This window comes from Nothobranchius furzeri, chromosome 3 (genome assembly GCF_043380555.1).
Source record: "Nothobranchius furzeri strain GRZ-AD chromosome 3, NfurGRZ-RIMD1, whole genome shotgun sequence".
NCBI lineage: Eukaryota > Metazoa > Chordata > Actinopteri > Cyprinodontiformes > Nothobranchiidae > Nothobranchius > Nothobranchius furzeri.
Genome location: NC_091743.1, coordinates 66,818,471 through 66,845,891, shown reverse-complemented (window position 1 = coordinate 66,845,891; position 27,421 = coordinate 66,818,471). Strand labels below are relative to the sequence as shown.

At 40.9% G+C, this 27,421-nt stretch overlaps 1 protein-coding gene and 1 long non-coding RNA gene across 4 annotated transcripts in view; one reads left to right on the top strand and one right to left on the bottom strand.

Moving 5' to 3' along the window:
- Positions 1-447: 447 nt before the first annotated feature.
- rab44 (RAB44, member RAS oncogene family) lies at positions 448-27,379 on the bottom strand. Of its 2 annotated transcripts, none has more exons than XM_054730733.2 (10): positions 27,195-27,379; positions 8,875-26,809; positions 7,613-7,671; positions 6,493-6,566; positions 6,234-6,365; positions 6,073-6,154; positions 2,515-2,629; positions 1,268-1,366; positions 1,101-1,177; positions 448-1,017 (listed from the first exon to the last, which is right to left on the bottom strand). In XM_054730733.2, exons 2-10 carry the CDS (start codon positions 26,764-26,766, stop codon positions 930-932), a joined length of 18,618 nt encoding a protein of 6,205 aa, XP_054586708.2. In that variant the 5' UTR covers positions 26,767-26,809; positions 27,195-27,379; the 3' UTR covers positions 448-929. The 2 variants fall into 2 exon arrangements, with proteins under 2 accessions (XP_054586708.2, XP_015814337.3); XM_015958851.3 differs by having other exon boundaries at positions 8,875-12,021; positions 12,148-27,237.
- The window catches only part of LOC139068877 (uncharacterized), a 28,921-nt gene continuing 5,641 nt past the window's right edge, over positions 4,142-27,421 (top strand). The window contains exons 1-3 of one of the 2 annotated variants that reach the window (XR_011520136.1): positions 4,142-4,281; positions 25,791-25,836; positions 26,262-26,315. This is a non-coding gene — a long non-coding RNA (uncharacterized lncRNA). Of the gene's footprint in view, positions 4,282-25,098; positions 25,220-25,790; positions 25,837-26,261; positions 26,316-27,421 lie in introns of those variants that run through there. The other variant, XR_011520135.1, reaches the window with a different exon arrangement.

The window sequence follows — 27,421 nt, the reverse complement described above, 5'->3', positions numbered from 1 at the left end:
TCTCAAGGCAGTGCCAGTCAATATCAGATCTGCTGTACTTCCTCCCTGACCTCTGTGGATCCCAGAGGAACGCAGTCTCTGTGTTTGTGTTTCCAGCTAAACCTCCGCTCTGGTTGTTAGGTTACTGGTGTGGCGCAATTGTTGTCATGCTCTTCATACCGTTGGAGGACTTGCCGTCCCTCAGGGGAACACAGTTTTCTTTGTCAGTCTGGAAAAACATCAGCTCAGCCCAGGACGCGGATTAAGTGTGCCAGGAAACAAACTGTTCTGGAGGTTTATTGAGGGTAAAATGTTTTTATTGTTCTGAATTATTCCACAGTAATGTAATAAAAAATGGCAGAATCAAAGTAAACCCACTGACTGACTGCATCTAACAGCAGGGGCATGAAAGGCAGTAATGTGTTTTTGAGCTGTGCCGACAGCAAAAAGGCCATGAGCCAAAAGTAGTATATTATAGATTAGAAGGATTTTATTGACTAACAGAATAATGAGCTGCAACAAGGTACAATGCAGTGGAGTTTAAAGGAGCTTTTCACACATTTAGTGATAATATTGTGGAGCAAAAGTTATGAAAAATAATTTTAAGTGTGAAACTTAAAAAAAAAAAGTTCTGAAACCTAATCATCAGAAAATTTAACCTTACACCTCCATACAAAAATATACAAGAGAAAACTTCTTAAACAGGATCAAGGGACGCTGCAAAATTCCCACCAAGCTAAAAATGCAATAAAACCTCCCCTTTGCACCTATTGTTGGTAAATAAGATTAAAAGTACCAAATAAAACCTGTTCAAAGCCCAAATATCAAATCAATGAAGTACTCCGAAACAAGTATCTGACTTATTGTTTGAATCTATAATGAAAATAAAATAAAAATGTAGTTATTTTATATAAAACTTGCTGGAATCCAGTCCTGTGTTTGCAGGATGTTCAGCAACAGCTTGACTGTTTTTTCTGCGCCGGCTGTTTGTGTAACTGTGTGGTTTTCTCTCTCAAGTCGGCACTTTGACTCAGCATCCTGCAAAAAACATGACGGCAAGATCAGCGGTTGCCACAGCACGGGTCAGAATGTGTGTTTTTTTTAATGGAAAATTAGCTTGCCTGGCCATCGTTTCCAAGGATTCAATCACGTTCTGCCCTGTAGCGGCGCTACACTCCATGAAGGCAAAGTTGTACTCCTTTAGAGTTAAAGAGGCATTCATCACTTCATTTATTTGATTGTTACAGTAAATATGTTGGATTAAAAACATAATCGATTAAATACAAACCTTAGCAAGATTGTCCCCCTCTTCAGTTTTAACTCGTCTCTGTTCATCATCGCTCTTGTTCCCTAGAAGTAAAACGCTCACATCTTCGGCAGCAGCTTCCTGCAAAAACAGTGTTTAGATTTACTGTGCAAATCACGAGTCGTGTTCAGAGTCAGGGTCGAGTTCACGAGTCATTCTGCTCCTCTCTCCTCTCAGTTCTGAATGAATCAGTGTTTGTTCAGAGAGGTTTGGGGCCAGCCCTAGGGCTTGCATTATTTTTTTTACTGTTACCGTTATTTGTAAGAAAACATTCACATTAATGCCTTTAAGTATTTCAAAAACACAAAAGTATTTGTCTCAGCATCTCTTTTTAACTTCAGAAGAATCGATGCTTTGATATGCATTGCACATAATTATCAAAGATGGTGTGTGTGTGTGTGTGTGTGTGTGTGTGTGCAATCTTTCTGTCAGGCTAGCACCAGCCCAACCTAAACACCCCCTGGTATTTGTAGCCGAATGCTTGAAATTTATCTCAGAAAGTCTAAATGTAATGAATTACAAACAACATAATAAAGTAAACTAATAATATTGAACCTCCGGAGACCCGGACTTGGGATGTAAAAGGAAGAACAATTCCAGAGGTTGATTCTCATGAATGTAGACAAAAATGTTATTAAAATTTTCCCCCAAAACGAAAGAAAAAGTAAAATTTCAATATCAAGTGTATCTAAATAATGACAAAAAGGTCTGAGTTGAAAAGAATAAAATATTATAGTGGAAGAAGCCAACGTCCTCATTTCAGAACGAACAAGAAGAAACTTATCATTCTACTCATTTGGAGTTAACATGTCTTTTGTTTTGTTAAGAAATCTTTTTATTATTTTTTAATTCAAAAATATTAAAGAGAGACTAAACATTCTGAGCCCTCTTGCACTTGTGTCTGAAAGCAGCAGGAAACTGAACACACATCAGCTGAAAGCAAAAAGTAATAAATATAACATTTTTATAACAACATCTGATTTGGGCGTTTCTACAGGCATATTTTACATTAGACATTGCAGCAATAGGAAGGGAACAGGTTTGTTAATGAAGGCTGCATTCCACTTCTGCAGCTGCACATGCCGACTGTTCAGAAAAACAGTAAAATGGAACGCAGTGCAGTAGTTTTTTGTAAGAACAGCGAGAAGCCCCATTGCATCTTCAGACATGATGTCTTGTGCAACAGTTTCTCGGACACAGCATCAGCTAAAGCCGTTATTACACATTACCTGAATGCAGTTAACCCAGTAGCTGACAGCAGAAAAACTCTGAGAACAAGTGATGTCATACATCAAGAGAAAGGCCTGGGCTCTGTGGAAAACCTGTCTTGTGACGCTGTGAAACCTGTAGAGACAACGAGGCTGTTGTCAGGGACATTTGAGAAGTTTTAAATCAGACGAGACAAATGCAGCACATTTAGATCCAGAGATGGTAAACAGGAGTAACTAAATCAGGAGGCTCTTTTCAGTTGGCAAAAACAAATCTGCCAGACTAGTTCTGAGATGCGCCCACACCTAGACACACCTTTGAGCTCTGGGTGTTGTTCATGTTCAGAAGCTGTTTACTGCTGTGAAGAAACACCGTCTCATTACTGATTTATGAGCTTTTTCTTTGTCACACTTGAATGTTCAAAATCAGCAAACACATTTTTCACCCAATACCGATGACCTGAACAAAAACAAAATGCGATTTTCAAATGATAAACCCATTGAAAATGAGAAAACATTTCAAACCATTCTAGTTCTATGAGAAAAAGTAACTGGCGCTCTTGTTAAACCGCACATTAACTGTGATTAACCGCATTGTTTAGTTTGACTCACCACTCCCAGGCCTGATTAACGCCAAAGATCACTTCAAAAGAATATCTCTGGCAACATGAAGCGTGTTAAAGGTCTCAGAAACCAGCATGCCTCTTTCTAAACATATTAAAGCAAAAAGTAACTCAGTACAACTTTTAAAGCCCTGCAGAACTTCACAATCCAAAAATAAGAAAGAGAGCAAATAATCTATTCTGAGGCCAAAACCTCTGGTGAACAGAATCAGAGCAAAGGCCCCTCTCACATTTTATAAACAAATCTAGGCCCCCAAGACCTTTAGTGTATGTGTATATACCGTAAATCCTCTAATACAGGCCCGGGCCTGTATTTGACTCAAGCTCATCAAGCTCCAGGCCTTTATTGGAAGGAGGGCCAGTATTAGAGGCAGGCCTCTATTTCTATTTGAGCAAAATGAACTAATGGTTTGCTGGAGTTTTTGACAATTAAAATTGTGCCCACATTTTCAAAGTTAAACACATTTCTTTTAACAACGGTAGTTTCTGCTTCAGCCCTCTCCCCCCTCCCCCCGTGCAGCAGCCGCAAACTCACTGATGCGCCTGCAGCCTCTCGGAGTTCCTGCTGCTCTAAACATTAAAATAATTATTTCATTTTCTGTTCCTCACTTCTGATTACCTTCAATGGTGTCTGTATGTTGCAACAGCAGGTACAAAAACTAACTTGTTTTTATTTGACTATTTTTCTGTCCTGTCTGTTTATTATCTTCCTGCATCTCCTCTCAATCCTAAAGAAAAACTGCTGCCTGGGTTCATATATATTCACCTCATGAGTTACCTTTGAACTGCAGTTCTAAAAGATCTACCGACCGCAAAAACAGCGGAGCGCTTGCTGTTTGGCGGCCGTATCAGTGATCAGTGCGTTGGAGGACAAGTTGATGCCCGCACCGCCCCGCTCCACAGCATGCAGCGAAACACATTAGGCGCAAATAAAAGACAGAAAACATTAAAGGAAATGAACCGACATGAACGATCACGTGTCAGTACCTACGGTCTGGCACAGCGCATTGCTGATCACAGAGAATGTGATCATACGATAATTCAATAGGGAGCGTGGTTTCACAGACGCGGAAGTGATAGCGTCGGTGAAACGCCGGCTGCTCTAGGAAACCCCCGAGTGTTCGAGCGTGAACGAAGTGACACGGAAATGCCGGGCTTTCCAGAAGTAAGTAAGATAACTTACTATGAGCTGATAGTTCGTTGGATTGATCGGTAGGTTGGAAACTCTGATCATGAATCTGAAGAAACGATGACTGAACTGTAAAGGCGACTTCCGTTTATAGCCGCGGTTTGTGACGTAGGTGCGACGTGGAGGGAATCCCCGCGAGGGGCATGCTGGGAGTCCCTACTTCGCGGATTTTCACCTATCGCGGCCAGGTCTGGAACGCATCTACCGCGATAAACGAGGGATTACTGTAGTTCATACACCCCCTACTGCTGCTCCCCAGAGTGTTCTGCAGCATAATCAGCACGTTCTCTTTGAACTTGATAGTGTAATGACCTGGCTGGGGTTGTAAGCCAGGTGCATTCTGGGTATTGTGTTATATGTGTTTCCTATCGTTCTGCTAGTTCCTATGTGCTGATTTGCGTGTTGTGTGAGTGTTATGTAAGCCACAGGGAAGGTGATGTGTGTTCTGTGGAGCGGGTTGAATTAGCATGGTTAACTGACACCGTGACTCTGTGTGGTAGGAGCGTGATAGAGGATCGTGTCTGAAGCGTTATAAAGCTTGAAGAAAAAGCCTAATAAATGTCTGCGTGAATCCCTACTGCCCCCTGCTGGTTGTTTTAGGGAATATAACCCTGCCGCTGGGACTCTTGTACTTGCTTGTTACCACATTCCATCCGGCCACAATAAGAGACCGGCCATTATTTACCTCCGCTGACTCTGACACCGGCCAAAATTGGAGACCCGGCCTTTAATTGAATACCGGCCTGTATTAGAGGATTTACGGTATATATATATATATATATATATATATATATATATATATATATACTGCATGAGGCAAATGGTGGCCACACCTGACACTGGTTTTCTGACCCCTCCCCTCCAAAGTAAAGCTAAATTGTGGACATTTCAGAGTGACCAGTCGGCACACTCTCCGGCAGAACAACAGAGGGCACAGCTCTTTCCTGGGGTATCCTGCAGTCACGTCTCTAGTGTGTTTATATTTTGTTTATGTATTTCAGAGACTTTTTAACACGGACAAATCTGTCCTCCACCTCTTCATCCAGTCACCACCTCTAAACTCACATTTTCCTTAATTTCCTGACACGAATTAAAACTTTGCTGCGTATCTTTGTTCTCTTTCAGTCACAGACGTATTAACGTTTATCTTGTCCGATTTTTCCCATGAGACATTCTTTAAACTGCTCCTTGTTTGCCACTAGATATGTTTGGCTCATTTTGAGAACGTTAAAGGATGCGACATCCTGACCAATCACAGGCCCGCGGTGTCTTCAAGACTTCGACTGATATTTAGAAAAGTGGGCTCAACTCCATCCATCCTTGCAAGCCTGCTGGAGAGCCCTTGCAATGACGCATGATGGTGTTGTGTGTCTCCGCACTGATTCTCGGCGACAGCCCAGAAACATAACAGCTCTAGAGATCGGCATGGAAGAATGGGCCAAAATACCAGCTACATTGTGTGCAAACTTGAAGACATACAGGAAACGGTTTTCCCGTCATTAGCAGTATTATTTAAATGCATTCTTTTAAAATAATTCAATCTGATTTCCTGGATTGTTTTTTTACATTCTGTCCCTCACAGCTGAAGTTTACCATCAAAATAACAGATCTCATCTTTTTAAGTGGGACAACTTCCACAATCGATGGCTGCCAAATACTTTTTTACCCTACTGCAAATCTTCTTGCAATGTCTACAGCTCCAAATATCCTTGTTATTCTCATTATTGTTTTTACTCATAACTGAAATCACATTAAGAGGAAACTCACCTCTCTTGACCTGCTGTGTCCCATAACTGTAGCATCACAGGTTTTCCATCGACGACCACCGTCCACATGCAGGAGTCGACACCTAGAAATCAAGTAACAAAGTCACATAGCTGTGTAACTACATTAGTTAAAGAGTATAATCTTTTAAAAGAAAATCTTACCAACAGAGGCAGGTATGTCTAAAGAAAACTTCCCACTTTGAGCTCTTTTCATAAACGAGGTTTTCCCCACACAGCTGTCTCCGATCATCACCACGTTGTAACTGTCTGATGCATTTGCTCCTCCCAGATTACCTGCCAAAGTGTCACAAACACTTTTGTGATCACAATTTACTCTTCTTGTTTTTATTGGTCTAAAATCTGTGCATTGTGCTGATCTGTGTGTGTGTGTGTGTGTGTGTAGGAATTATTTTTGTTTTACCTAAAGAATTCTGCCTTCTACTGTCTTGACTGAAGCAAATTTCATCATGATACGATCTTCCTGGAGTCTTCTCACTGTGAAGCAAACATTTTTCAGACTATAAATACACAATCTGACAAAATATTTATATTAAGTTCTGTAGTTTTTTCTGGCTGGGTTGGGATGAGAATCAGCTCCTCAAAATCAGAACAGGGTCGAATGCCTTCTCCACGTCAGAGCAGAGGTCCTGCCTCGTAGAGGAGGTTAAATCTCTCGGGGTCTTGTTCACAAATGAGAGGGAGATGGAGCGCGAGATCGATAGGCGGATTGGTGCTGCATGTACAGTTCTGCAGGCGTTCTGCAGGTCTGTCGTGGTGAAGAGAGAGCTGAGCCGGAAGGCAAAGCTCTTGATTTACCGGTCGATCTACAGCCCTACCCTCACCTATGGTCATGAGCTTTGGGTAGTGCCCGAAAGAACAAGATCACGGATACAAGCGGCCAAAAAAGGTTTTCTACGCAGGGTGTCTGGGCTCTCCCTTAGAGATAGGATGAGAAGCTCGGTCATCCGGGTGGGGCTTGGAGTAGACCGGCTGCTCCTTCATGTCGAAGAGCCAGTTGAGGTGGCACGAGTGTCTGGTCAGGATGCCTCCTGCACACCTCCTTGGTGAGGTTTTCCGGGCATGTGCAACTAGGAGGAGACCACGCTAGAGGACTGTGTCTCTTGGATAGCCAGGGAATGTCTTGGGATTTCCCCGGAGGAGCTAGCCCAAGTAGCTGGGGAGAGGGAAGTCTGGGCCTCTCGGCTTAGGATTGCTTGCATAGTTTCAGTTTCACGTAACAAGATTGGATTAAAAGCCAGCCCCCCCCCCCCCCCCCCCCCCCCGCGGTACATATAAAAGTGTTATTTTAAGTCTCTGCAAAGCTGCAAGTGCAACAATGCAGGTGGAGCCGCCTCGGCCTCACAGGGAGAAAAAGAAGCTGAAAGAGTGAAGCAATACTTTCAGATTCTTTTCTAATGTTACTTTCTGACACCGTCTTTGCTGTAGTTAACCACGCCATTCTAATCAAGCAGCTTCGTAGTTTTCAAAAAAAGGGGAACATCTGCACTGAAATGACAGTTTCAGCGATGCTGAAAACTTACCTCACAGGCTCTGAGAGCTCTTTAGTCTCTGGGAGGTTAGATGAGGATTTTTCAAGCACCTGCAAACACAAAAACGTGGTCATTTATATTACCAATAAGGAAATTTTGTTTTACTTATAACAAATGACCCTCAACACTTTTACATAATTTCTTTGCAAAGATAATCATCATTTATTTATATATTTATATCATATAAGGATAAAAAGATACTTGTTTTATGTTAATCCTCTTTATCATCAGATAAAACTGAACTAATCTGAGAGACTTGTACATTTTATGTTGCTGAGGAAACCATGTTCTCTCTTCCACCTTGTGAAACCTGCAGCGCTGACCACACGTTCCTCATTTTAGGTCACTGCATCTGCGTCATTACTTTCTTGGAGCCAACATGCAAGATGTTTAATGCAAATAGGAAGTGGCGCTAGATGTACACTTAGCAACGCTCATTTGTTCAAAGATAATGTCAAACTATAGGAACTATCGAAAATCAGTTTAAGAATTGTTGTAGAATTAAGTTTAGCTTTAGAAGGGAGTTTTCAGAGCCTGACATAATGATGTAAAATGTTTAAAAAAAAGTAAATTCTGCTCCTTTGTGCACCACAAATGCTACAAAATCAGACATGAGCACATTATTCTAAGCCACCTTTATTCATATTTTAATACATTTGCAGTGGTCTGTAGTAGGATTAAATGCCTTGTGATTGATACTCTAGTATGAAAAATCTCGGATGCTCCTGTTTGAGGACATAGAAGCCAGTTGGAGGACAAAGTAGCTTCAGATGGCAGGATCTGGTGTCTTTTTTCCTGATATTTGGACATCTCACTTCTGACTGGCTAACAGCAACATGACTCTACCACTGCCTAAATTGGCTCTAGAACACTGTTTCTTTCCTGGAGGAGTTCTGCTGTGTGGTGGAGTTGATAACGGTAATGGTTAGCTTCATTTAACCGGGACATTCTCTGCTATTTCCTGGACGCTAAACAAACAAGCTTCCCCTTCTCGAGTCAAGATGGGTGAGTCCATGGAGGTTAAATGACAGTGTGGCGTAGATCTGTCAGGATTTTCAAATCATTGAGTTTCACTGTCTATTTTCAATCAGAAGCTAATGCAAAAGATAGGTGTAAGAGACTACTTTAGACTCAGCCTGCATGAAAAGCTAGGTGAATGACTATAATCAGAAATAATTATTCATCAGTATCCTGATGCACTTGCGCTCAGATCTACAAGTGAAGATGACAGTAAAAGAGATATTGCTTCTTACCTCTGATATTTTATCCAGATCTGGTGATTCATCTCTGTTTCGGTCAGCTGCTTCTTCTACTATCTCTCTGGTGTGATCCTCATTGTGTATTTGTATCACTCCATCCTCCTTTTCATCTTGGTTTTTATTTCTCTGCTGTAAGTGAGACCTCCTATTAGACCCAAACTTTTTCCTCCTGACTGATTTCAGCACAGAGTCGTTTTGGGGCGAGGAGGACGGAGAGATGTGAAGCGTTTGTTTTGTTTCATCCACTTGACTCAGAGAAACTGGACTTTCATCAGGCGTTTCTTCAGCTGGAGGTTTCAATAAAGACTCCTCAACGTGAGTGATTTCCACAGGTTGGAATGCTTTCTCTGTTCGTTGATCAGAGTCTTTGTTTTCTGAGTGGAGTCGCACGCCTTTAATTTGCAGGATCCTCTCACTTGCTGCTCCTCCAGCAGGTGTTTCAGACTCTGCTGCTTCTATTTTTGGCTCCTCCCCTTGATGCAGAATTTCTCTTTGAGTTTGTGATCCCAGATTCTTGCAGGTGGAGCCCATTTTCCTTCTGCTGGTCGAACTAAAATCTGGACTTGAACTCTTTACCTCCAGAGCTTGGCTCTGTACTCCTTCACTCGTGCTCTTTGACCTTTGTTCTGGAACAGCTTGCTGATGTTTATCATATCGCGTAGTTTTGGCTTCATCATTCTCTCGTGCACCATGTAAGTTATGGACATTTAGACTTTCTTTTACTTCTTTGATCAAGGGTAACTCCACCATAACCTCAACCTTCTCCAGATTCCACACATCATCTTGTGTGCTGATGTCATCATCTTTAGGTTCATCCATGCTAGGAGTCTCTCCCTCTTGTTTCCTGTTGATTTTAGTCCTGCGAGATGAGCCAATCTTCCTCTTCTTAAACATGGATGTTTCTTGCAAACCTTCACTGGCATCCACTTTAAGAGATATTGCTTTTTTATAAGCTAAATCCATAGCAGATTCCTCCGAAGGAGAAATAAACTCAAGTGACGTGCTTAATCCTCGTTCAGCTCTGAGAAGGTTCTCTCTCAGCTCATCTAATCTAGGTTCTTGGGCATCCACTGAGCTATTTCTGTCGTGGTCTTCTGATGAGAAACCTCTGGCGGTTTGTGTGTCTTCAAGCATCTGCTGCAGCTCTACCCCTTGTCCCAGTGTCCTTGCTTCTCTGTTTTGCCTCTGAATGGTCTGGTCTTGATCAAACACACTCTCACTGCCTGACAGGATGCTGATAATTTCATCATGTTTTAAACTGCTCTGCAGATCTGAGTCACCTTCTGAAACAAAGCTTTGTGATTGCATCAAGCCCTCTTTTTCTAAGCCACAATGTGTAATCAGACAAAAACTATCAGTCCCATGCAGAAGTTCGATGTGTTTCTCGTCTGTGTTTTTATTGGATTTAGTAAAATCATCTTTATCTGAGCTTGAGTTGATTTCTGGTGTTGAAACTGAGCTGCCACCCAGAGTTGTTGGCAGCTTTTCTGTTTGTTCAGCTTCAGCCACGATGGTTGTGACTTTCTCAACAGGTTTGAAATCTTCCCTTGATGTTTTTGTTGCAGACATTTGTGTTGCCTCATCTGTAATTTCGTTATCTTCCTCTTTATTTTCTTGGTTTGTTTCACTAAACTTGGCTTGTTGTCTTCCTTTAATCCTCCGACTTGACCCCAGCTTCCTTCTGCCCTCTGCTGCTTTTAGATCAGAGTGAGTTTCATTTTTGTTACTTTGATCATGGTCTGCACAATTAAAGTCCACAGCAACATTTGCATCTGACTGCAGTGTTTGAACAAAAGACGTGTTCTGAACAAGTGAAGTGGAATCAATGTGACATGTTTCCTGCATTTGATCTGGGTTAATCTGTTCTGCGTGCTCTTTGCTCACAAAGTCCTCTAACTGGTGTTTTCTTGCAGCTTCAGAAATGTTGATACTCTTATCTTGTTCCCCAGCTGTTGGTAAACGATCTTGCGGTGATGAATATGCTTTTTGCTCAACGCTGCATTCGATTTCATTGTGGTTTCTGGGAATGCTTTTTTCTGTGGTTCCCTCTGATGCGACAGAAAAGTCTCTCCCACTTGACACAAAATCAAACATTTCTTTGTTTTCTGTTAAATAAAATGATTTTTGGGCTGTTTTTTCATTCTTTCCTACAGCTTCACCCTTCTCTTTTTCAGCACACACTTGTCCAGGATCAACTTCCTGTACCTGTGCTTTCCTAACAGCATCTATAGCATGCTGAGACGATTCATAGGCATCATTCTTTGGTGATTTACTTCCAGCTATATTTTCAGATATGGTACGATCTCTGCTGGTATTTATTTCTGAATTGACGTCTGTTGTGAAAGGAAATGAATGTGGTTTAGATGCCAAAACATTCTCGTGCGAGTTTTTATCCTTTGTTGGCAGCTCTGTACGTTCATCTCTCTTCCTGCTGGAAAGGTCCCCATCCTGAATCATTGACCCGTTGGGTACCTTCTGATCCACGTTTGAGGTTGAATGTGCTCTTCTAGGAGTTATATCTGAACTTTCAATGAGCCTAAAACTACTTGCCTCCTCTACTAAATCTTGTACGGGTTTATCGTGTGTTTCAGCATCAGGATCTTTGACTGTATGTCCTCCTTTAAGTCTACGGCTTGAAGCAAGTTTGCGTTTGTGGCCGCTGGTGGTTGGGTCACGTACGCTCCCTGGTTGATGCACTTGACTCAAAGCAGAGTCACCAGCATGAGGGTTTTCTGTACCAGGTTTCAGGTCCGATGCCACTGACATTCTTACTTTAGTGGGATACAATTCGTCTGTAGATGCAGACTCGCTTTTCTTTGTAAACCCAAACATTTCAGCCTGTTCAGACAAATTCCCAGAAAAAATGTCTAAATTTTCTGTATCTCCACTTACAGGCGAGTAGCAGGTATGCAGACTTTGTTGAGTTGAATGAACTTTTATTCTTTGATCATCACCTAGAAGATCTCTAGTGGAAGCAGTAAGATATTTATCAACCTCTTGTTGACTGAAGTTTGTTGACTTTTTAACTAAATTGGCAAAAACACTGCTCTCTCTGTCACTATGGTCCTCTGAATCTTGTTCACTGTCAGGAAGGCTCTGAGGGATAGTTTCAAGATAATCAGGTGGATCTGAGCTCAGAACCTGAGAAGAATGACCAGATAAAGGCATTAGAGAGACAGACCTGTTCTGTGAAACAGATGTCATAAAAATGTGATCAGTGTCTTGGTGTGAATATTTCTGCTCAAATGTAACTATTTCTAAACTAACCTTTGAATTTTCTGGGATTTCATCAGCCTTGCTATTTTCCAGAACTTCATCTGTAGATTCTTTAACACGCTGTCCTCTCTTATTTCTACGACTTGACCCTAGTTTCCTTCTGTCACTGCTGCTGAAGGCTCTGCTTGTTTGCTCATCTTTGGTCTCAGAATCCTTCTGAGGCTGAGATTCAGAGGAAAATGTTTCAGACTGAAGTGTTGATGCAGATTTGTCCTCAGTTTCAGAGAAAACTCTTTCTTTTTCCTGATGAAACATTTGTTCAGTGTTTGGTTTGACCTCATCTTCCACTCTGACTTTGAACTCATAGACCTGGCTTAGAGAGGAGTCAACAGTGTCTCTGATTGGTTGTTTTTCTGTATCAGATAAATCATAATCATCAGCTTTCAGGTCCGAATTGTCCAAAATATTTCTAGTTGTAGGATAGTCTACTTCCTTGACACCAGAATCATCACCACCACTTTTCATTGTGAGCATAGACATTTCAGCATGGCCAGTCAGGCTTTCAGGATAACCAGTCTGTAGACTTTCTTTCATTTGTTTTGGATGAACTTTTACTTCCTGCACTTCCCTCTGAATAGTCTCTGAAATAACATCACTGGTTTTCTCTTTGTCAAAAGTCTGAATCTGATCAACTCCTTGCCGTGTGAGGTCCACAGGTTCTTCCATCATTTCAGTCTTAATGTCTGGTTTTCTTTTATCTTTATCATGTTGAAGCTTTTCAGGAATGATTCTCTGTGACTCAAACATTAAAGGCATGGAGCTGTCCTGTGATGTTGACAGGACAACTCTGTGCTCATTACCTTGGCTCAAGTCTTCCTGCCCTGCTGTCTGTATTTTTAAGAATTGTGATGTTTCCAGTTCTTCGTCTTTGAAATTTTCTGAATCTTCCTCCTTAGGTCCCTTACCATGCTGTTTCCCCTTGTTTTTACGGCTTGATCCAAGTTTTCTCCTGTGTCCACTGAAGCTGAAGTTGGCATCAGTCTGCTCATCTGTACTCGGAGGTTTGTCTTGAAGTTGGAGATCTGAAGGTGCATCTAGGCTTGACAGTGGAGAAAGAAAAGAAACATCCTTCCACTGTGCTTCAGACAAGTCTCCTTCTTGAACACTTTGTCCAGCTCTGTGTTTCTTGTCTTTGTCTACAACTTCTTCATCTTCATGCAGACACATAGCAGTTTCTACTCCTGTTCTGGTGATCCATATTTGCTTGGGACCAACCACTGGAATATCTTCATTAATCTGGACTGCTGCATTCAAGCTCGTTTCTGTTGTAGAGGACATCAGCATCTTGTCCTCTTGGGTTAACATTTCCTGTTTGGTAATAGAATCATTGTTGCTTCTCTGTGTGAATTCTGATGGGTGAGTCTTAATGATTTCAGAATGGTCAACCAGGATGCCAGAAACAGTCTGTGGATTCTCCAGGACATCATTTGTCTTGGAGTCATGTGTTTGATCAATTTGCAAACTTTCTTGTTCGTGTGTTTGCAGAGTCTCGGGTCTTTGCTTTTGTTCAGCAACAATAATGGGACCATGAAGACTTATAACCTCTTTTGTCTTAGGAGAGTCAGATTTTTTCAGTGGTTTTGCTTCACCAGACTTATCAAAGGTTTTAACATCAATGTTTTTATCTTTTTGATCTGGATGTACAGGAGGATTTACAGTCTTGGTGATAAAACTCTTCAGGTGGGTGTCAGGATTGTCTTTAGTTCCAGAGCTGTGAACCTCAGAGGAAGATACAAGTACTGTAAACATGGAGCACTCATGTGGCAGAAACACGTTAACATCACTCTGAAGTTCATGAGTTAATTTTTCTTGGATTACTGTCTTTTCTTTCAATGACACCAATGTAGTGTCAATGCTTTCATCAGCCTTGCTATTTTCCAGAACTTCATCTGTAGATTCTTTAACACGCTGTCCTCTCTTATTTCTACGACTTGACCCTAGTTTCCTTCTGTCACTGCTGCTGAAGGCTCTGCTTGTTTGCTCATCTTTGGTCTCAGAATCCTTCTGAGGCTGAGATTCAGAGGAAAATGTTTCAGACTGAAGTGTTGATGCAGATTTGTCCTCAGGTTCAGAGAAAAGTCTTTCTTTTTCCTGATGAAACATTTGTTCAGTGTTTGGTTTGACCTCATCTTCCACTCTGACTTTGAACTCATAGACCTGGCTTAGAGAGGAGTCAACAGTGTCTCTGATTGGTTGTTTTTCTGTATCAGATAAATCATAATCATCAGCTTTCAGGTCCGAATCGTCCAAAATATTTCTAGTTGTAGGATAGTCTACTTCCTTGACACCAGAATCATCACCACCACTTTTCATTGTGAGCATAGACATTTCAGCATGGCCAGTCAGGCTTTCAGGATAACCAGTCTGTAGACTTTCTTTCATTTGTTTTGGATGAACTTTTACTTCCTGCACTTCCCTCTGAGTAGTCTCTGAAATAACATCACTGGTTTTCTCTTTGTCAAAAGTCTGAATCTGATCAACTCCTTGCCGTGTGAGGTCCACAGGTTCTTCCATCATTTCAGTCTTAATGTCTGGTTTTCTTTTATCTTTATCATGTTGAAGCTTTTCAGGATTGATTCTCTGTGACTCAAACATTAAAGGCATGGAGCTGTCCTGTGATGTTGACAGGACAACTTTGTGCTCATTACCTTGGCTCAAGTCTTCTTGCCCTGCTGTCTGTATTTTTAATAATTGTGATGTTTCCAGTTCTTCATCTTTGAAATTTTCTGAATCTTCCTCCTTAGGTCCCTTACCATGCTGTTTCTCCTTGTTTTTACGGCTTGATCCAAGTTTTCTCCTGTGTCCACTGAAGCTGAAGTTGGCATCAGTCTGCTCATCTGTACTCAGAGGTTTGTCTTGAAGTTGGAGATCTGAAGGTGCATCTAGGCTTGACAGTGGAGAAAGAACAGAAACATCCTTCCACTGTGCTTCAGACAAGTCTCCTTCTTGATGAACACTTTGTCCAGCTCTGTGTTTCTTGTCTTTGTCTACAACTTCTTCATCTTCATGCAGACACATAGCAGTTTCTACTCCTGTTCTGGTGATCCATATTTGCTTGGGACCAACCACTGGAATATCTTCATTAATCTGGACTGCTGCATTCAAGCTCGTTTCTGTTGTAGAGGACATCAGCGCCTTGTCCTCTTGGGTTAACATTTCCTGTTTGGTAATAGAATCATTGTTGCTTCTCTGTGTGAATTCTGATGGGTGAGTCTTAATGATTTCAGAATGGTCAACCAGGATGCCAGAAACAGTCTGTGGATTCTCCAGGACATCATTTGTCTTGGGGTCATGTGTTTGATCAATTTGCAAACTTTCTTGTTCTTGTGTTTGCAGAGTCTCGGGTCTTTGCTTTTGTTCAGCAACAATAATGGGACCATGAAGACTTATAACCTCTTTCGTCACAGGAGAGTCAGATTTTTTCAGTGGTTTGGCTTCACCAGACTTATCAAAGGTTTTAACATCAATGTTTTTATCTTTTTGATCTGGGTGAACAGGAGGATTTACAGTCTTGGTGATAAAACTCTTAAGGTGGGTGTCAGGATTGTCTTTAGTTTCAGAGCTGTGAACCTCAGAGGAAGATACAAGTACTGTAAACATGGAGCACTCATGTGGCAGAAACACGTTAACATCACTCTGAAGTTCATGAGTTAATTTTTCTTGGATTACTGTCTTTTCTTTCAATGACACCAATGTAGTGTCAATGCTTTCATCAGCCTTGCTATTTTCCAGAACTTCATCTGTAGATTCTTTAACACGCTGTCCTCTCTTATTTCTACGACTTGACCCTAGTTTCCTTCTGTCACTGCTGCTGAAGGCTCTGCTTGTTTGCTCATCTTTGGTCTCAGAATCCTTCTGAGGCTGAGATTCAGAGGAAATTGTTTCAGACTGAAGTGTTGATGCAGATTTGTCCTCAGGTTCAGAGAAAACTCTTTCTTTTTCCTGATGAAACATTTGTTCAGTGTTTGGTTTGACCTCATCTTCCACTCTGACTTTGAACTCATAGACCTGGCTTAGAGAGGAGTCAACAGTGTCTCTGATTGGTTGTTTTTCTGTATCAGATAAATCATAATCATCAGCTTTCAGGTCCGAATCGTCCAAAATATTTCTAGTTGTAGGATAGTCTACTTCCTTGACACCAGAATCATCACCACCACTTTTCATTGTGAGCATAGACATTTCAGCATGGCCAGTCAGGCTTTCAGGATAACCAGTCTGTAGACTTTCTTTCATTTGTTTTGGATGAACTTTTACTTCCTGCACTTTCCTCTGAATAGACTCTGAAATAACATCACTGGTTTTCTCTTTGTCAAAAGTCTGAATCTGATCAACTCCTTGCTGTGTGAGGTCCACAGGTTCTTCCATCATTTCAGTCTTAATGTCTGGTTTTCTTTTATCTTTATCATGTTGAAGCTTTTCAGGAATGATTCTCTGTGACTCAAACATTAAAGGCATGGAGCTGTCCTGTGATGTTGACAGGACAGCTTTGTGCTCATTACCTTGGCTCAAGTCTTCTTTCCCTGCTGTCTGTATTTTTAAGAATTGTGATGTTTCCAGTTCTTCATCTTTGAAATTTTCTGAATCTTCCTCCTTAGGTCCTTTACCATGCTGTTTCCCCTTGTTTTTACGGCTTGATCCAAGTTTTCTCCTGTGTCCACTGAAGCTGAAGTTGGCATCAGTCTGCTCATCTGTACTCGGAGGTTTGTCTTGAAGTTGGAGATCTGAAGGTGCATTTAGGCTTGACAGTGGAGAAAGAAAAGAAACATCCTTCCACTGTGCTTCAGACAAGTCTCCTTCTTGAACACTTTGTCCAGCTCTGTGTTTCTTGTCTTTGTCTACAACTTCTTCATCTTCATGCAGACACATAGCAGTTTCTACTCCTGTTCTGGTGATCCATATTTGCTTGGGACCAACCACTGGAATATCTTCATTAAACTGGACTGCTGCATTCAAGCTCGTTTCTGTTGTAGAGGACATCAGCGCCTTGTCCTCTTGGGTTAACATTTCCTGTTTGGTAATAGAATCATTGTTGCTTCTCTGTGTGAATTCTGATGGGCGAGTCTTAATGATTTCAGAATGGTCAACCAGGATGCCAGAAACAGTCTGTGGATTCTCCAGGACATCATTTGTCTTGGAGTCATGTGTTTGATCAATTTGCAAACTTTCTTGTTCGTGTGTTTGCAGAGTCTCGGGTCTTTGCTTTTGTTCAGCAACAATAATGGGACCATGAAGACTTATAACCTCTTTTGTCTTAGGATAGTCAGATTTTTTCAGTGGTTTGGCTTCACCAGACTTATCAAAGGTTTTAACATCAATGTTTTTATCTTTTTGATCTGGATATGCAGGAGGATTTACAGTCTTAGTGATAAAACTCTCCAGGTGGGTGTCAGGATTGTCTTTAGTTCCAGAGCTGTGAACCTCAGAGGAAGATACAAGTACTGTAAACATGGAGCACTCATGTGGCAGAAACACGTTAACATCACTCTGAAGTTCATGAGTTAATTTTTCTTGGATTACCGTCTTTTCTTTCAATGACACCAATGTAGTGTCAATGCTTTCATCAGCCTTGCTATTTTCCAGAACTTCATCTGTAGGTTCTTTAACACGCTGTCCTCTCTTATTTCTACGACTTGACCCTAGTTTCCTTCTGTCACTGCTGCTGAAGGCTCTGCTTGTTTGCTCATCTTTGGTCTCAGAATCCTTCTGAGGCTGAGATTCAGAGGAAAATGTTTCAGACTGAAGTGTTGATGCAGATTTGTCCTCAGGTTCAGAGAAAAGTCTTTCCTTTTCCTGATGAAACATTTGTTCAGTGTTTGGTTTGACCTCATCTTCCACTCTGACTTTGAACTCATAGACCTGGCTTAGAGAGGAGTCAACAGTGTCTCTGATTGGTTGTTTTTCTGTATCAGATAAATCATAATCATCAGATTTCAGGTCCGAATCGTCCAAAATATTTCTAGTTGTAGGATAGTCTACTTCCTTGACACCAGAATCATCACCACCACTTTTCATTGTGAGCATAGACATTTCAGCATGGCCAGTCAGGCTTTCAGGATAACCAGTCTGTAGACTTTCTTTCATTTGTTTTGGATGAACTTTTACTTCCTGCACTTTCCTCTGAGTAGACTCTGAAATAACATCACTGGTTTTCTCTTTGTCAAAAGTCTGAATCTGATCAACTCCTTGCCGTGTGAGGTCCACAGGTTCTTCCATCATTTCAGTCTTAATGTCTGGTTTTCTTTTATCTTTATCATGTTGAAGCTTTTCAGGAATGATTCTCTGTGACTCAAACATTAAAGGCATGGAGCTGTCCTGTGATGTTGACAGGACAACTTTGTGCTCATTACCTTGGCTCAAGTCTTCCTGCCCTGCTGTCTGTATTTTTAATAATTGTGATGTTTCCAGTTCTTCATCTTTGAAATTTTCTGAATCTTCCTCCTTAGGTCCCTTACCATGCTGTTTCCCCTTGTTTTTACGGCTTGATCCAAGTTTTCTCCTGTGTCCACTGAAGCTGAAGTTGGCATCAGTCTGCTCATCTGTACTCGGAGGTTTGTCTTGAAGTTGGAGATCTGAAGGTGCATTTAGGCTTGACAGTGGAGAAAGAACAGAAACATCCTTCCACTGTGCTTCAGACAAGTCTCCTTCTTGATGAACACTTTGTCCAGCTCTGTGTTTCTTGTCTTTGTCTACAACTTCTTCATCTTCATGCAGACACATAGCAGTTTCTACTCCTGTTCTGGTGATCCATATTTGCTTGGGACCAACCACTGGAATATCTTCATTAATCTGGACTGCTGCATTCAAGCTCGTTTCTGTTGTAGAGGACATCAGCGCCTTGTCCTCTTGGGTTAACATTTCCTGTTTGGTAATAGAATCATTGTTGCTTCTCTGTGTGAATTCTGATGGGCGAGTCTTAATGATTTCAGAATGGTCAACCAGGATGCCAGAAACAGTCTGTGGATTCTCCAGGACATCATTTGTCTTGGGGTCATGTGTTTGATCAATTTGCAAACTTTCTTGTTCTTGTGTTTGCAGAGTCTCGGGTCTTTGCTTTTGTTCAGCAACAATAATGGGACCATGAAGACTTATAACCTCTTTCGTCACAGGAGAGTCAGATTTTTTCAGTGGTTTGGCTTCACCAGACTTATCAAAGGTTTTAACATCAATGTTTTTATCTTTTTGAACTGGATGTACAGGAGGATTTACAGTCTTAGTGATAAAACTCTCCAGGTGGGTGTCAGGATTGTCTTTAGTTCCAGAGCTGTGAACCTCAGAGGAAGATACAAGTACTGTAAACATGGAGCACTCATGTGGCAGAAACACGTTAACATCACTCTGAAGTTCATGAGTTAATTTTTCTTGGATTACTGTCTTTTCTTTCAATGACACCAATGCAGTGTCAATGCTTTCATCAGCCTTGCTATTTTCCAGAACTTCATCTGTAGGTTCTTTAACACGCTGTCCTCTCTTATTTCTACGACTTGACCCTAGTTTCCTTCTGTCACTGCTGCTGAAGGCTCTGCTTGTTTGCTCATCTTTGGTCTCAGAATCCTTCTGAGGCTGAGATTCAGAGGAAAATGTTTCAGACTGAAGTGTTGATGCAGATTTGTCCTCAGGTTCAGAGAAAACTCTTTCTTTTTCCTGATGAAACATTTGTTCAGTGTTTGGTTTGACCTCATCTTCCACTCTGACTTTGAACTCATAGACCTGACTTAGAGAGGAGTCAACAGTGTCTCTGATTGGTTGTTTTTCTGTATCAGATAAATCATAATCATCAGCTTTCAGGTCCGAATCGTCCAAAATATTTCTAGCTGTAGGATAGTCTACTTCCTTGACACCAGAATCATCACCACCACTTTTCATTGTGAGCATAGACATTTCAGCATGGCCAGTCAGGCTTTCAGGATAACCAGTCTGTAGACTTTCTTTCATTTGTTTTGGATGAACTTTTACTTCCTGCACTTTCCTCTGAATAGACTCTGAAATAACATCACTGGTTTTCTCTTTGTCAAAAGTCTGAATCTGATCAACTCCTTGCTGTGTGAGGTCCACAGGTTCTTCCATCATTTCAGTCTTAATGTCTGGTTTTCTTTTATCTTTATCATGTTGAAGCTTTTCAGGAATGATTCTCTGTGACTCAAACATTAAAGGCATGGAGCTGTCCTGTGATGTTGACAGGACAGCTTTGTGCTCATTACCTTGGCTCAAGTCTTCTTGCCCTGCTGTCTGTATTTTTAAGAATTGTGATGTTTCCAGTTCTTCATCTTTGAAATTTTCTGAATCTTCCTCCTTAGGTCCTTTACCATGCTGTTTCCCCTTGTTTTTACGGCTTGATCCAAGTTTTCTCCTGTGTCCACTGAAGCTGAAGTTGGCATCAGTCTGCTCATCTGTACTCGGAGGTTTGTCTTGAAGTTGGAGATCTGAAGGTGCATCTAGGCTTGACAGTGGAGAAAGAACAGAAACATCCTTCCACTGTGCTTCAGACAAGTCTCCTTCTTGATGAACACTTTGTCCAGCTCTGTGTTTCTTGTCTTTGTCTACAACTTCTTCATCTTCATGCAGACACATAGCAGTTTCTACTCCTGTTCTGGTGATCCATATTTGCTTGGGACCAACCACTGGAATATCTTCATTAATCTGGACTGCTGCATTCAAGCTCGTTTCTGTTGTAGAGGACATCAGCGCCTTGTCCTCTTGGGTTAACATTTCCTGTTTGGTAATAGAATCATTGTTGCTTCTCTGTGTGAATTCTGATGGGCGAGTCTTAATGATTTCAGAATGGTCAACCAGGATGCCAGAAACAGTCTGTGGATTCTCCAGGACATCATTTGTCTTGGGGTCATGTGTTTGATCAATTTGCAAACTTTCTTGTTCGTGTGTTTGCAGAGTCTCGGGTCTTTGCTTTTGTTCAGCAACAATAATGGGACCATGAAGACTTATAACCTCTTTCGTCACAGGAGAGTCAGATTTTTTCAGTGGTTTGGCTTCACCAGACTTATCAAAGGTTTTAACATCAATGTTTTTATCTTTTTGATCTGGATGTACAGGAGGATTTACAGTCTTGGTGATAAAACTCTTCAGGTGGGTGTCAGGATTGTCTTTAGTTCCAGAGCTGTGAACCTCAGAGGAAGATACAAGTACTGTAAACATGGAGCACTCATGTGGCAGAAACACGTTAACATCACTCTGAAGTTCATGAGTTAATTTTTCTTGGATTACCGTCTTTTCTTTCAATGACACCAATGCAGTGTCAATGCTTTCATCAGCCTTGCTATTTTCCAGAACTTCATCTGTAGATTCTTTAACACGCTGTCCTCTCTTATTTCTACGACTTGACCCTAGTTTCCTTCTGTCACTGCTGCTGAAGGCTCTGCTTGTTTGCTCATCTTTGGTCTCAGAATCCTTCTGAGGCTGAGATTCAGAGGAAAATGTTTCAGACTGAAGTGTTGATGCAGATTTGTCCTCAGGTTCAGAGAAAAGTCTTTCTTTTTCCTGATGAAACATTTGTTCAGTGTTTGGTTTGACCTCATCTTCCACTCTGACTTTGAACTCATAGACCTGACTTAGAGAGGAGTCAACAGTGTCTCTGATTGGTTGTTTTTCTGTATCAGATAAATCATAATCATCAGCTTTCAGGTCCGAATCGTCCAAAATATTTCTAGTTGTAGGATAGTCTACTTCCTTGACACCAGAATCATCACCACCACTTTTCATTGTGAGCATAGACATTTCAGCATGGCCAGTCAGGCTTTCAGGATAACCAGTCTGTAGACTTTCTTTCATTTGTTTTGGATGAACTTTTACTTCCTGCACTTCCCTCTGAATAGACTCTGAAATAACATCACTGGTTTTCTCTTTGTCAAAAGTCTGAATCTGATCAACTCCTTGCTGTGTGAGGTCCACAGGTTCTTCCATCATTTCAGTCTTCATGTCTGGTTTTCTTTTATCTTTATCATGTTGAAGCTTTTCAGGAATGATTCTCTGTGACTCAAACATTAAAGGCATGGAGCTGTCCTGTGATGTTGACAGGACAACTTTGTGCTCATTACCTTGGCTCAAGTCTTCTTGCCCTGCTGTCTGTATTTTTAAGAATTGTGATGTTTCCAGTTCTTCATCTTTGAAATTTTCTGAATCTTCCTCCTTAGGTCCCTTACCATGCTGTTTCTCCTTGTTTTTACGGCTTGATCCAAGTTTTCTCCTGTGTCCACTGAAGCTGAAGTTGGCATCAGTCTGCTCATCTGTACTCGGAGGTTTGTCTTGAAGTTGGAGATCTGAAGGTGCATCTAGGCTTGACAGTGGAGAAAGAACAGAAACATCCTTCCACTGTGCTTCAGACAAGTCTCCTTCTTGATGAACACTTTGTCCAGCTCTGTGTTTCTTGTCTTTGTCTACAACTTCTTCATCTTCATGCAGACACATAGCAGTTTCTACTCCTGTTCTGGTGATCCATATTTGCTTGGGACCAACCACTGGAATATCTTCATTAATCTGGACTGCTGCATTCAAGCTCGTTTCTGTTGTAGAGGACATCAGCATCTTGTTCTCTTGGGTTAACATTTCCTGTTTGGTAATAGAATCATTGTTGCTTCTCTGTGTGAATTCTGATGGGCGAGTCTTAATGATTTCAGAATGGTCAACCAGGATGCCAGAAACAGTCTGTGGATTCTCCAGGACATCATTTGTCTTGGGGTCATGTGTTTGATCAATTTGCAAACTTTCTTGTTCGTGTGTTTGCAGAGTCTCGGGTCTTTGCTTTTGTTCAGCAACAATAATGGGACCATGAAGACTTATAACCTCTTTTGTCTTAGGAGAGTCAGATTTTTTCAGTGGTTTGGCTTCACCAGACTTATCAAAGGTTTTAACATCAATGTTTTTATCTTTTTGATCTGGATATGCAGGAGGATTTACAGTCTTGGTGATAAAACTCTCCAGGTGGGTGTCAGGATTGTCTTTAGTTCCAGAGCTGTGAACCTCAGAGGAAGATACAAGTACTGTAAACATGGAGCACTCATGTGGCAGAAACACGTTAACATCACTCTGAAGTTCATGAGTTAATTTTTCTTGGATTACCGTCTTTTCTTTCAATGACACCAATGTAGTGTCAATGCTTTCATCAGCCTTGCTATTTTCCAGAACTTCATCTGTAGATTCTTTAACACGCTGTCCTCTCTTATTTCTACAACTTGACCCTAGTTTCCTTCTGTCACTGCTGCTGAAGGCTCTGCTTGTTTGCTCATCTTTGGTCTCAGAATCCTTCTGAGGCTGAGATTCAGAGGAAATTGTTTCAGACTGAAGTGTTGATGCAGATTTGTCCTCAGTTTTAGAGAAGAGTCTTTCCTTTTCCTGATGAAACATTTGTTCAGTGTTTGGTTTGACCTCATCTTCCACTCTGACTTTGAACTCATAGACCTGACTTAGAGAGGAGTCAACAGTGTCTCTGATTGGTTGTTTTTCTGTATCAGATAAATCATAATCATCAGCTTTCAGGTCCGAATCGTCCAAAATATTTCTAGTTGTAGGATAGTCTACTTCCTTGACACCAGAATCATCACCACCACTTTTCATTGTGAGCATAGACATTTCAGCATGGCCAGTCAGGCTTTCAGGATAACCAGTCTGTAGACTTTCTTTCATTTGTTTTGGATGGACTTTTATTTCCTGCACTTTCCTCTGAGTAGTCTCTGAAATAACATCACTGGTTATCATTGTAGTCCCAATGTCCAGTTTTCTTTTTTCTTGGTCATGCTCCAAATTTTCATTTTCAGGAAATATTCTCTGCGACTCAGACATTAAAGACATGGAGCTGTCTTGTGATGTTGACATAATTTTGTGCTCATTGCCTTTGCTCGAGTCTTCCTGCTCTGCTGTCTGTATTTTTAATAATTGTGATGTTTCCACTTCTTTGTCTTCATTGGTACTTTCTAAATATTCTTCCTTGGATTCCTTACTACTTTTTCTTCTCTTCTTTTTATGGCCTGACCCCAGTTTTCTCCTGTTTTCACTTAAGCTGAAGTTAGCATCAGCTTTTTTATCTGTGCTCAGAGATTTATTTTGAAGTTGGAGGTCTGGCGGAGCATTTAGGTGTGGTAGTGGAGACACAACAGAAACCTCCTTCCTATCAGCCTCTGAAAAGATACCTTTCCCAGCATTTTGTGTAACATCTCTTTCCACAAATGTCCTACTCTTATAGTTCATAGTTTCTTCTCCTATTCTGTGGATCATTGTTTGTTGAGAAACATTTGCAGAATCATCTTTATTTCTATGTCCTACTACTTCCAAATCAACATTTTCAGCAGCAAAAATAATTGTTCCTGACTTTAGTAAAACCTTTTCCTTTGTTGCAGTTTCATCATCACTTTTCTCTGCGAACCTTGACTGCATCATGGCAGAGATTTTACTTTGGCTATCCACATTTCCAACAATTTCAACATAGTCCTGGGCATCATCCATCACTGTTCCAGATGCATAATCTAGTTGCTGAGGTTCTTTTAATTTTGTCAAAGCACCTATGTAGACCTTCTCATCTACCATCTCAGATTGAACGTTAACAGAATCTTTTTCAGAGTAAAAATGAACTCCCTTCTTCTTAGAAAATATTAGCTTAGTGTTGGGTTCCTGAACATCTTCCACTCTGTCTTTTAAGTCATGGACTTGACCAGAGTTAGCCATATCTACATCACTAATTTTAGATTGATTCGTATAATGTACATCCATATTCTTGCTTTTTTGAACTACAGCCTCTACAATGTTTTCATCCAGTTTTGTGTCAGAATCATCTGTACTTATGATTGTGGGTTCAGTCATTTCAACACAACCAGTAAGGTTTCCAGAAAAAATTTCACAAGTTTGTGTTGCATAACCTTTAACTGTTATCAAATGTTGTTGCGTTTGAGATGCATAAACTTCAGCCCCCTGTAGTTCCGCTGAATGGACATCTTTGGCGTTCTCACAGGGAAGAGACTCAGCTACAACTTCTTTCTGTGTGATGTCGACCAATTCTTCAACTTTTTCTTTTTTAGTGTTTGGCCGTTTTTTATCATGGCTTCTTGGATGTTCTTCACCTGTAAGTATCAAGCTCTGTGGCTCAGTTGTAGGATTCTTTGTTGGCTCAAAGGTCTGAACTTCAGAATAATGTGCAGGCCAGTTCTTTAAAGATATGGAATTGCCATTTGAAACTGAACTTAGTACACTTAGCTCTGTTTCACTTAAGTTTTTTAAGTCTTCTGTCTTTATCTTAAATGACACTTTTGATGTTTCAAATGCTTCATCACCCATCACGTCATCTTTTATGTCTTTAACATGCTGTCTTCCTTTATTTCTCTGACTTGACACCAGTTTTAGTCTGGCCCCACCGAATTTTAAGTTACTATTGTTTTGCTCATCTGTGCTTGAAGACTTGGCCTGAAGTGGGAAATCTGGAGCATTTAGGTCCAACAATGGAGAGTTAACTGAAAAATCATTCTTCTCGCCTTCAAAGAAGTCTGTTTTTTGATGAATACTTTGTTCAGCCCCAAGTTTATCTTCCTCTACGAATTCTCCACCCTCAAACAGACTGACAGAGGGGACAAGTTGGCTCTTCCTTATTTGCTTGGGATCACTGTCATTGATCTCATCCACATTGTTTTCTTTTGCAGCCCATGGATTTTGTTCATCTGTAACTTTCGCTACAAGTTGAAACCGGTGAGTGTTGATTTCAAACTCTATATTTTTGGGAGCGTCATAGTCCTCTGTTGCATGCAAAACTGTACTTTGAGCTGCAATTTGATGCAGATGTTGCATTTGTGTTAGCTTTTTGTCCTTTTTTCCCATTTTCTTCAAAGTTTCTTCTGTTAACACGCCATCTCTGACTTTAGGTAGTTTGAAAAGCTCCTCAGCATATTCATTTGTTGACAACTCCCTACTTGGTAATAAAACCACTGTTTGCTCAGTACTGTTCTCGCTTTCTCTGTCTACTGTAATGATGCTATTATCTGTGGTTGTCTCTGGCATGAAATAATCTGAAACTAATGTCCTTACATGTGATTCTCTTACAGGATAATTGCCCTGAAGGCTTTCATCTTGCACGGACAAGCCTTCATCATATTTCTTTTTGCTTTTTCTTTCAGCCACAGAAAATGTGCAGGAATCTTCTTGTTTGATTATTTCATGTTCCAGTGAAGGTAAAGTAGAAATATTTAAGCTGTGCCACTCAGGGAGGCACTGGTGCATATTTTCCTTTATGCCCTCTCTTTGAGCACTGTCATCTGCTTCTGGAACTTCCAGTTTGGTCTCTTTACAAGCTTGCATATTGCCATCTTTGCCAACTGCAGTTTTAAAAGCATCCTCTGAGCAAGGCATGGCACTGGAGGTCTTAACTTCAGAGTATTTACATGTCATGGTTGAGACGAAAGAGGGATCATGCTTTGCAGACAAACTTGAATGTTTCTCATGTCCCGATTCTTCCTGTATTTCAAGCTGCGTTGCTGCAGACACCCGTGTCTCTTGAGGTTCAAACCTCCTCGTCTCTTCTTGAACATAATTTCTAGGTTCAGGATCTTGCTCAGGCTCTGGTTGTTTCACATTCTGCCTACCTTCCCTTCTTCGATTTGACCCAAGCTTTCGTCTGTTCATAGTGACTCCACGTGTAGGTGGATGCTGGATTTCAGCTTTTTAACTGTCAGCATTAAAAAAAATACAATTTGTCACTTTTTATAAAGTAATTTATGTTACTCTATATGTGTAAACTGCAGAGAATTCATTTAGTGTTTGTCCCGTTTAACTTTAGGCAGACTGTAGTTCATTGTGCCTGAAGCATTCTGATGAGTAATACGCAGGGAAATCTCGTTTCAAAACCGCTTATGATCACACAAAACTTTAGAGAAAACCAATTCCAGTTACGTCTTTACAAAGTTTCTTTGCATTAAATATTTTCTTGTATTTTAACTTCCTACACTATAAACAAAACAAAGTAGACTTAAGCATATTGTTACAATTAAGATAAAAGTCTACACTTTTTAGATGGTAGATATCTAATCAGTATGATCCACATATGTACTCACCACCTAAATCTGGTTCATCTGTTGACTCAACACGAGCTGCTCTGTAGTCATCTGCTCTGCTCAAGAATCGCATTTCGTACTTTGGGGGAGTGTCCCTTAACTGCAAACACATCTGAAAGCTTCCTGTGTGGGTTTGGGTTATACTTGCCAACTTCTGTGTCACACGCAGACTTCCTGAATAAAGCTTTAATTTTTCCGAACCATGTCACAGATCAGTTGCTTTTTAG

Coding starts and splice junctions, on each gene's coding strand:
- rab44 (XM_054730733.2), bottom strand. CDS start 26,766: ATGAACAGACGAAAGCTTGGGTCAAATCGAAGAAGGGAAGGTAGGCAG. Junction 6,155..6,233: donor AGACATACCTGCCTCTGTTG/GTAAGATTTTCT, acceptor CTTGATTTCTAG/GTGTCGACTCCTGCATGTGG. Junction 1,367..2,514: donor ACTGGGTTAACTGCATTCAG/GTAATGTGTAAT, acceptor CTGTTTTTGCAG/GAAGCTGCTGCCGAAGATGT.